This window comes from Dysidea avara, chromosome 13, assembly GCF_963678975.1.
Source record: "Dysidea avara chromosome 13, odDysAvar1.4, whole genome shotgun sequence".
In the NCBI taxonomy this organism is placed as follows: domain Eukaryota; kingdom Metazoa; phylum Porifera; class Demospongiae; order Dictyoceratida; family Dysideidae; genus Dysidea; species Dysidea avara.
The window spans coordinates 11,319,034-11,329,932 of NC_089284.1; the positions used below are offsets into that span (position 1 = coordinate 11,319,034).

The 10,899-nt window shown below is 38.2% G+C and overlaps 1 protein-coding gene across 1 annotated transcript; it reads right to left on the reverse strand.

Moving 5' to 3' along the window:
* Positions 1 to 1,898: 1,898 nt before the first annotated feature.
* LOC136242761 (cell death-inducing p53-target protein 1 homolog) lies at positions 1,899 to 10,899 on the reverse strand. The gene is made up of 4 exons (XM_066034221.1): positions 10,532 to 10,899; positions 7,447 to 7,487; positions 6,999 to 7,142; positions 1,899 to 2,208 (listed from the first exon to the last, which is right to left on the reverse strand). The coding sequence occupies exons 1-4, from the start codon at positions 10,773 to 10,775 to the stop codon at positions 2,038 to 2,040; spliced, it is 600 nt and encodes a 199-aa protein (XP_065890293.1). The 5' UTR covers positions 10,776 to 10,899; the 3' UTR covers positions 1,899 to 2,037.

Sequence of the window (10,899 nt, forward strand, 5' to 3'; positions counted from 1 at the left end):
GGAATGACCCTTATGCCACAGTACTAGGATGGATTAGATGTAAATTATCATTTTGTTTGCTGCGTTCAGCAATCCAGTGCATTAGAGGAGCACGATCTTCACAAAGTCATTACATCAAAAGTGCTCCTGTGGCCTTGGTGCAATCAGAGACTCAGTTTTTGATTTAATTGTTTAACTATTTATTTGTATGTTATAATCTTATTTTCTTTAAATAAAAAAAAAAAGTTACGTAAACTCTCGGGAATGGTCAGACGTACGTATACGGGTCGGACGTACGAGTGACTACTGCCATTTGTGGGGCTCGCTCAGGCTCGCCCCAACCAATCAGTGGTACCATGCCATGATTCATTTCCACATGTAGCTCACCCATGCCGTCATCAAAATCAACCGTAGCGTACACCTCATTCAACACCTACAAAATTATTCAGTAATATTCCAGTTAGGCCAGGCAAATTTAATTAGCTACTTGTTTCTCATCCACCAAAATTCGGATTTCCATGCAGGCGGGTGGTCATTTTTCATTATTCATTATTAAAGAGAATACTCCAAATCAATCTGTCTTAGCTATAAGGCCAATGAAACTTGATTAGCAGTTTCGCGTCATCGCCCGCATACTTTTGATACACCCGCATAGGATTTCATTATTGGAATTTCAGATTGAAATACTCTAATAGAGCAGTCACTTTTGCTCTAATGAAGCAATCAGCTATACTCTAATGGAAAAATCATTTGTTATATGGATTAGTAATGTACTTTAGCTATTTAATGCAAGAGTAATCAATGTAGATCTCACTTTTTTTGGCAGAAATCTTCATGTTTGGGATGTGTGTTGTGCTTTTGGAAAATAATGAATAATGAACAATAACCGCCCGCCCTCATCAAATTTTCAAAAATCTGAGCGAGAAACTGGTAATCAAGTTTCATTGGCCTAAAGGTTAGCTAAGGCCTTTCAGTTAAGAACTAGTACTTACGTTTTACAACCGTTTTTCTGAGGTGCAAGTGACATTTGCTGTGCTGTTAAACTGATAGCCAATCTTCTTAGCATCAAAATAAGTGTGCATGTGATTGATAGCAGCAATAATGAAATTAAAGCCGGTGGGGTAAATAAGGATGCGGGCGGAGATGAGAAACAACTGAGTAATCAAGTTTGCCTGACCTTATAGTAAACATTGTTATTTAATTTTGATGTTTATTGTTATATACAGGTAACAATTATAGCTCTTCATTAGCTAGCTAACTCTGTCCATATATAACTATTTCAGAACAAAAATCTGCCCAAGGAGTATATAGCTATATTACATTGTTTATGACATTGTGCTTTGTTCTACATATAGGTGAACAAGTCAGGTTGATATAGAGAGGCACTGATAGCTTCTTTTGTTGCAAAAGTTATCAACATTTTCAGCCTTGGATTTGGAATTCCCATTACAATCTTAATTGTTATCTTTGCAGTGGTAGCAACCTTGCAAGATTGATTTTTGAACAATATGTTGCGGCATTTCTATTGTTGCTGTAGAATACCGTATTTATTGGTTTCTTGCATTCATGCAGCAACTTTATAAACTTTTGAAATTTCTTGGCAATGGCCATGCATTCAATAATCAATGACATGCATAAATTTTGGATTTTCAAATCCGTTAAAGTGATTGCTCTATTAGAGTAGTTAAGTGCAGCATTCTAGAAATATGGCTATAGATGTAGAACCATAATTCATGGAGATTATACAGTACACAGTGTACATCATGCTAGAGTACTATGGCAGGGTGGATGTACACAAGTGTACATTGGTGCAAATGAGTGTACATCAGTTCATACAGGCGTGCACAAGTGAACGAGGATGTACATGAGTGTACTGTCTTCACAGTGGTACGTACACAGAAATTCACAGCTACAAAATATTAGAACTGTCACAATATATACTCTTCCTTTTATTAAGCAAAATGCATATAACAGCATAAAATTCAAGGCACATAGGCAATAAATAAAAAGTTTAACGGCAGTTTGTACAAAGCTCAGTCAGCTACAGGGAGCACCATCTCAACTGGAAGAAGAAGAAGCAGCAGAAGCGACATTAGCTACAATAATTATAACAACATAAAGTATGATGAGGACAGTTCCAAGCCCTATGCCAATGTAGTTGACGGTCCTGGCGGTTTCAGAAGCTCTCTGTGCTTCAGAAAGTCGACCAGCATTGAATTCAGAATCAACCTGAAAAAAAAAAAGTAATATAATAAACCAAAGTCACACAAACTCAAGTTGAGTTTTCTGTACATAGCTGTTATTGTTAACCCAAGTATAATGAGCTCCATAAGTCAATTATATCACAATAAAAAGTATTGAAACAAGGGAGAACAACTGATGAGCAAATTCAATCCCACATAAATAGCAACAAAGTATAATAGTAAAGAATTAACTTTGTGTGTCTAACTTTCGTTGTAATGATCCCTACTAGCATACAAAATTCTCACTTTCCTTATACCTGTTTGTCAAGTGGACCCTCAGTTATCCAAACCTTAATGTGTCTCAACAAGAGTTCATAATATAATTATATAATGTGGAGAGTATCCTACTCTCATACACCTCTGTAGAAGGGTGTACCATGAAGTTATGACATGATGAGAAGGCGTTGTGGTTTTTGACGTACGAGCAGCCATAAAAGTACAAGGAACATTAGCATTCCGCCACACTCGCAAAGCCCAGGAAAGCTGTATTCGCGAAATGGCTGGGCAAGATATGCCTATGCAGTTGTCTAGTACGCTTGTAGTTCAGTGACAAACGCTGAGAACTCGAGAGTTAGTTCGGTTGCTAGCAACATTGTTAGGCATGCGTTCAATCAATATTATATTCAATAATAAATTACACAAAAGAAATGGACGAACTCGAAAATGCTATGTCATAATTTCACAATACGCCCTTCTACAGGGGTATGTGAAAGTAGGATACTCTCCTCAGTATATGTGACCCAATTTGGGAAAACAGTCAATCTACACACATCTATAGATTGTGAGATACATGATTTTAAACATTTCAATCCAGTGTAGCTTGGGAAGGACAAAAGCTACAAATTTTCACTGTGAACGCAGCCAACCACAGTGTTTATTTTGCTTCAATCAATCCATAGCAAGCTAGCTATTTATATAACCATACCTTTCTTCACAATGGTATCTGTAACACAAGTACGTCACCATGGGTGGTGGTGGTGGGTGGGTGATTGATATATGAACAGTAAATGGCCAAGCGGGTCATATGGTGCCACCAGCCTTAGTATTGAACTCTTAAGACCACCTGTGCCACTGAAAATATTAATGAAATGTATGTAGAAAATATCTGGACAACTGTCCAAGGCTGTTAATATCTCTAGTCTCATGTTTCAGCTGGCCAGTGGCATTACAAGGTGCCAGATCGTTGCCAGTGGCTGGCACACGTCTCTAGAAATCCTCTCAACCTGATCAAACCAGAGGCAAGGCTGTGGTGTAAATGTGTAAAGTATTGCTGTGGTTATCCATTTATGGTCTTCACTAATGTGTATAGATCGACAATTTTCAAAAATTTGGTCACATATATATTATGAACTCTTGTCTCAGACAATGGTAAAAGTGTTCAGATAGTAAACTGTTTGGATAACTGAGAGTTCTGTTAAAATACTCTAATAGAACATACACCTATACTTAAAATACTCTAATAGAACAGTCATTTACAATTTTGGATAAATGAGGGTACAGATAAACGAGTGTCAAATAACTGAGGGTATACTGCATTGGCGAACTCCTAAAAACTGTATCAAAGGAAATAATGGTGCCAGATGTACCAGAGTATAAATTGCTTGTGAATGAATTTGACAAAACCTGGCTTCAACGCACAAAGCATATGACGATTTAAGTAATCAATTGTGTTGTGAATCAGAAACTTGTACACCCACACAGTGAATAGATAAATAATTGGTGCAAATTTTGTTTGTACAGCCAAAATTACTACAAAATATGCTCTTTTTGGGGTGGGCTTAATATAGAGATGAGTGGAATCTGGAGGTCCAATTTGGGCTCTCCAAGGACTCTACTAAAATCACTTTCAAACAAAGGAGAACATAACTGGTGGACTCTCCAAGGCTCCCTGTTCACTATACACACACCATTCCATGCCTTGCCAAACCTCCACTCGTAGCTTTCACAGTGTCTGATAAAAGCTGCTGCAGAAACCAGACTCGCCAGTTCTGAAGAAAAGATAGAGTGAAATGTATTAGGCCAGCAATCCATTTCTGGTAGTTGATTTTGTGTGTGTGGAAGCTGGGTTATCAGATACCTTAATTAGTGTACACATTATCTGATTGAATGAATGATAGAGCATAAAGGAGCACGTAAGTATACTATCTCTACATGAAAGTACCACATGCAAGTGTGCAATTCGCCTGTTATGAATGCTGAGAGCAACATTTAGTTTAATACTAAGCCTAAGTATTTGGTCAAATTCCTCATGTAGCGATGAACTACACCCTTTTCTTATCTCTTGGTAGCTAGTAGGACTGCAATGTGGCCTCGCTATACCTGCCTGTGTGATTAATACGCGAGTAAAGCACAGCATGATGTCATTGTTGCTAAAAAAATTGGTGGAAAATTTTTTGGCGATTGATGCGCCCTATTTGCCAAAGTTTTTTTTTTACTATAGTCAGTTGACGTTCATCCGAGCCCTCGTTTCTTGTTACATGGACCAGCTGCCCAAACATTTAGAAGTCTAAACACTGGAACTGTTAATCAAAAAAGCACTTTGATATGGACAAGAACAAGTGAGTTATGAGGCTTTAAAAATATCCCATACATTTACAGCCCGTTTACAGTTTGATTCATGTGAGATCGATCCAGCTCAATCCGGGATCGGTTGTTGAGCTGCACAACCACTACTTTAGTAATCTCTCGTACCCATATTCCGTTTATAACAGGTGAGTGTGAAGCCGGTAAGTGGATCGAACCAGACCCACATCCCTAGCAGGTCCATCTCAGATTGGTTCAGTACGGTTCGGTTCGATTCGTTACACATTTACATTAAGCTAGAAATCGCTCTGATTCGAAACAGTTCGAAACAGAGGGCTAGTGTAAACGGGCTGTTAGTATGGAGAGTCAGGCGCACAAACATGTTTACAACATGAAAACATGCTTGTTCCTGTACAAAACCATTGGGATTGTACTTCTTTGATATTACTATATTTGGTGGGCTCAGGTGAATGCGTACTGACTATAATAGGTACTGACTATAATAGGTACTACATGTACGACTATGTTGCCAAATTTAAGCCCACCCCTTACTTAAGCAAAAGCATCAGACTATCCATCCAGCTGGTATGCTGCATGTATTCTAATAATTAGTGTGTACTCAAGTGTGTCATTTCTGGTAGTAGTGAATGGGATTGGCTTGTTTGCTAGTGGAGGCTGATTGGCAAATACATCATGATGTTGTTGCCATGACATTGTTAGCACATGTGAGTGTGCATCTGCAGTGGCGTATCTACACCCGGGCCTACCCGGGCCTGGGCCCTGGTTAATTCAACTTGTGCCCTTTTCACCATAAGTGTTGAATAACCACAAAACATTAATGATTGTAAAGAATACTTATGCAACGCTGATCCACGTCAAATCAAGCTTTTCTTTCCAGAGGAGAAACGGCGATCTTGAATTGGTTTCGATTGTGGTATTTCCAATGTAAGGCACTTAATAGAAAGAAGATCACGTGACTACCAACTGCCAGAGGAGGTTGGACGCGATTTAAGCGTCCCTAAAACAAATTAAGCGAAACTTGTTTTATAGAAGAGGTTTATACATCGATCTCAGTTTAATTCGATAAAGTATCATTGTTCTGATTATAGAATACGTACGTGACAATTCTGGAGAAGTTCTACACACCAAACTGCAACTTATTAATTTCATCCCAATCACCAAGCGCTTTTATAAAACAAAGTACATCACCTTGAAGCTTACGTGAAGCATCATCCGAATATCTAATCAACCCCAGTCAACCCCATCGTTTTTCAAATTTGTACTATGACTATTGAGGGTCACGTGAAATACCAAAGAAAAGAATGCAATTAAGGGCAATATATTTATGTGGCGCTTAGAGCACGTCCAACCTCCTCTGACCAACTGCAGCATCGTGACAAGGACTGAATGAATCATAGTGTGGTGAATAGTCCCCATTCAAGATTAAGTCAATTTCAAAATTCAGATGTGAACAGACGTGAGCAAGTTTTGAGACATGTACCCCGTATGGCTGTGTGATGCCTTGGTAGATGACAGCTAGCTACTGACTAGTCCAAAGGTATGGAGTACTTGTTTAGTCATTGTTTTCATTTGTTCTATTTGTAGGTTGACTACTTTAGTCCACAGTTGTCACGTGATCGTATAAGTACCTGGTGCTTTAAACCCAAGTCTCGAGTATCATACATTGCTGTATTGTATGTGTGAAGAAGACGATAGTAGTCAACGTTTGTGTATAGTGATATTAGCTATTTTGTATGCAGTTAGTGTAGGTATAGCACATAGATAGTGATGCACAACACATTTTAGATGTTATATTGATGTCCATATAAGATGGGCATGTGTATGTGGCTGAGTGGCTTGCCCACCCAGTGCCCGGGTGAAGTAAGAAGTCTAGATACGCCACTGTGCATCTGTAACAAGATGCAGCTACATTTCTGCTTTGATTCTGCGATAGACCATATTATGGAAACCATCCTCTTCAACACATGCAAAAGTTGTAGAAAAACTCAGTTGAAAATTCCAGTAATTTTATTTTTCAGTTTTGTTTTGCACATTCGGATAAAGCAATTATTAACAGTAAACTTTCTTGCTGTGAAGTTTCACACCCAAAAGCTACTTTTTGATGGCATTAGATACTCTCCCTCCATATTATTAACTCTTGATTATATTATACCAGCATACCAGTATATACTATCCAAAATTAGCAGACATACAGGAGGGTCTCTCATCACATACTTATGTAGTAATATGTACCTTTAAAGAATAGACCAGTCCAACAATTCCCAGGGGCCAGCAGCAGCACAACAAATTGATCAGCGACAGGGCGATGTAATTTGGAGGCTTCGCCCCTGTCACCACAGCATGGTGGGCCACTGTTGGCTGTCTATAAGCCACCACCTGTAAAAAAACACATTTTAGTTCTCTATAGTGTAATACAACATGCAATATGAATAAACGTTGTATATGGTGAACAATTCTTGTAAAGCATTTCACACAAACGACTCTCATAAACAAACTATTATGTGCTTAAGTAGATATATAACACACAATGACATGGAATTTGCCAACATGACACTTTCTGGAATAAAAAGTACTGAATTCCTGATGACCACTAGCACAATAAAACTAACAATGACTATTTAGGTACATCTATGATGTAACATCACGAAATACTTACACTACATGTAGTATTAATACTTACCGCCACATTGCTGGAGGATTGCTGTTGGGGATACGCTTGAGCTACACACACATATGTAAAACATACATGTAATATATATATATATACACATTAACAACAAAATAGTACATCCTGTTTATACTTGCAATCAAGGGAGTCAGAGTAAGCTTGACTAGTGAGGCCAAAACCTCGCCATATTTTGATTTTTATAAATCAAACCTGATGAAGCCAAAACTAAATATAATGAATTTTAGCATTTGTTTTATAGCAACAATTGATAAGATCTTATTGTCTTTCATAAAACAAACTTATAGTATTATAGCAGCTTTGGCTTTGTGTCCCTTTGTAGTTATTTTGTAAACATTCCTTACATTCTATCTCAAATGGTGAGGTATGTGATTTTGGGTGTCATGTTTCTTTATACTGTAATAGAAAGTGACAGTACTAGAGCCCACAATTGTCTCCAAGTAGCATCTCAATACATCAAAGTTTTCCTGTGGGATGCTAATTTGTTCCCAGCTGGGTTGCGCTAATGTGCAAACACTGTCTGGTGACAGTGCTCAAACTTTTTGGGCTCAGATGCAATCCTTCCAAAATATTGGCTGGCCAATCAGAATCAACGAGTCGCACAATCGCATGAATGTATCGGAAGTAGACAAAAAGCAGATGAATTAAAGTTGTTTATTAGAAGATATTTACCTACAGTAGGTTGTTCAGATGTTTGTTTTTTTCTGATATCACCTTATAAGACTGAAGAATTGTGACTCAACATTTCACCAGAAATGAAACACTATCCTCTACTTATATGATAAATAAGAGATTGCATTGTAAATGCCCCATCTGAGTTTTACTTTATTCCTAGCCATTTTCGAATGGTTTTTCACTGTATGCAGCTCCTCGATTCTGACTGGTTAGCCAATATTTTGGCTGGAACCTCAAGAAACTCAAGCATTGTCACCAGATGGTGTTTGGACACGAGACTAACATATAGCAGCCTTTGGCAGTAGTCAGTACACCCTACCCACTGAGGACTGAACCTTACCACTTTCACTCTGACATCCCTGATAGGAACCATATCAAAAGGTCCATACTAATGACATAGAAGTAATGGATATTATATTTATCACTTGGCCAATGCATCAACAGATACCATTATTTTAACGTTCTCAATACACTACTACATGCAGCATTTGCAGGTAAAGTGAAAAATTGCTTAGTAGCTATAGTGGAACCTGTTAATCAGGGCACTTGAAAATGAGGACACCTGTATAATCTGGACACTTGGCAATGGTCCCAAAGTATTCCTTAGCATGTAGGAAAATTATGAGTTTGATAATCAGGACATGTTTGGTTAGTCCTAAGGTGTCCATAATAGACAGGTTTCACTGTACCAATATTTTTGGAGCCATGGAAAAGAGGCTAAATGATGTCAACCAGTGTCAATTTTACAATCACAATTCCATCACTAATTTTCAAAACCAAAATTCGATACTCAAGGATACATCCATTACCTTATCTAGATTCCAAACACTTGCCATGATTGATCTGACAATTATGTGTCTAACAAAATATTCAGTAACCTCAACAATTACTCAGGTGCTGTCTACAGTACATTTACATAACACATAATCAAACTATTTTATAACATTCCTAATAAACAATAGCTGAACTGTTGTAGTGTTGAGTTAGTCAAGTACGAAATATGAAGTGCAGTACTATGAAATACATGCTGGCAAGAGTAGATAACTAAAGAAGAAAGACGTGAACCAGCTGTCGAGATCGTGACACACCCTAACAAGAATTACTAGTTGCTGGTACCAATCAACTACACTAGTACAAGAGCTGAACTTGTGGCAGTTGTAGGTTATTATTACACATAACAGCTGGCTTCTTAGGTTATAAGGTTTCTAATAGCCAGGGTGTCCTTAGTCCCATTTTAACCAAAGTAGGAAAAGCTTTACCCTGGTGTCACCCGTCTCATTCACAGAAAGTAAGGGTCCGATGAAATAGAGATACTAAATCATTTCTACCGCTCAGATTTGGTGGTAGCCAATTATTGTGTACTAATGAAGTTCACACACAAAATCGCCTAGGCAATGCAATCCTTTTGTTCGAATTGAAGGGCAATCATCACGTAACCAGCAGTTACCTACGCTGTCTAATTGATTTCCTTTTAGTGTGTATTTCACCAGACTGTTACTGTATTGCCTTGAATTATGGCTGGTCTCGTATAAATGCCTGGTCTCGTTTAGTCGCCGGGGTTGGTAACAACGTAACCACCATGAATGCTAGTTTTTGCTTTAGTAGACATCATTTAATATCAACTGAAACCTTTGTTGTGTCAACAGAAACCTTTTATAGCGATTAACCTCAGATTTAGTGCTACTTTTGGACAAGCAATAGGTGCTTTAAAGAAATAAATGCCCAGGCCATAATTTGAGGCAATACTTTGAGGCAATATGGTACTTTATTGGGAAGGGGCAGGTGGTGTCAGACTAGCAAAGCTTTAGTCCAAGCTGCAAAGTTAAACACACCTAGTTGACAAAATTCCAAGAAACCATGATATGATAACATGTTAGCAACAAACCAACCACAAAACCATATATAGTACAATGAATGACATCATGATAACTGAGACAGGATACAGCACATCATGTCATACAAAACCTTTCCAAAATACACAAAGATATACGGTGAAGCCTATCAAAAAGGGCATCCTGACATGAGGACACCTTGATATAATCAATAATTAGGACAACTGTCCATGTTCACTTACCGATTCTAACCTATTCATAGTTTCTAATCTATTCATAGTTTCTAATCTATTCATAGTTTCTAATAAGCTGTATGCTATTCATTCAACAAAGTGAACACACATTTGCTTGATAATAAGCCTATTATAAACAATAGCAAAACACTTTTCAGATACCACATTGTCCCTAAACATTTTATGCATTTGTTTAATCAACTTTACCAGCAAGCAGCAGTTGTAGTTGATATGTTTCGGTTAAGGTTACATTAGTTTCAACAAGTACCTCATTAGTTTCAACAAGTACCTCATATTAAACTATCAAAATCTCGATCAAAATACATTATTGATACTTACGGTCAGCGCCATAAGCAGGTGGTTGAGCGTACTGTTGAGTTGGATAGGGTTGTTGTTGAGCATACTGTTGGGTCGGGTATGGCTGTTCAGGTGGATACGCTTGTGGGGGATACGGCTGTCCTGACGGTTGTGGCGGATACAGTTGTTGTTCAGAATATCCCGCACTGTAGGGAGGTGGATACGCATCACTTGATGACGTACCCGGAGGGTTCATATCAGGCGGAGGGTATTCCTTCTCTGTCATTTCTTCCCCGTTTGTATAGAACCACGCCTTTTGCTACTTCAGAGTCTTATGATGCGAATAGCGGAAATTTGCTTCCGCATAACCTTATGTTGATGAGTCTCTTACTTAGCGGGGCCCGCGCTGA

Coding starts and splice junctions, on each gene's coding strand:
- LOC136242761 (XM_066034221.1), bottom strand. CDS start 10,775: ATGACAGAGAAGGAATACCCTCCGCCTGATATGAACCCTCCGGGTACG. Junction 7,488..10,531: donor ACCTGCTTATGGCGCTGACC/GTAAGTATCAAT, acceptor ATGTGTGTGTAG/CTCAAGCGTATCCCCAACAG. Junction 7,143..7,446: donor AATCCTCCAGCAATGTGGCG/GTAAGTATTAAT, acceptor GTTTTTTTACAG/GTGGTGGCTTATAGACAGCC.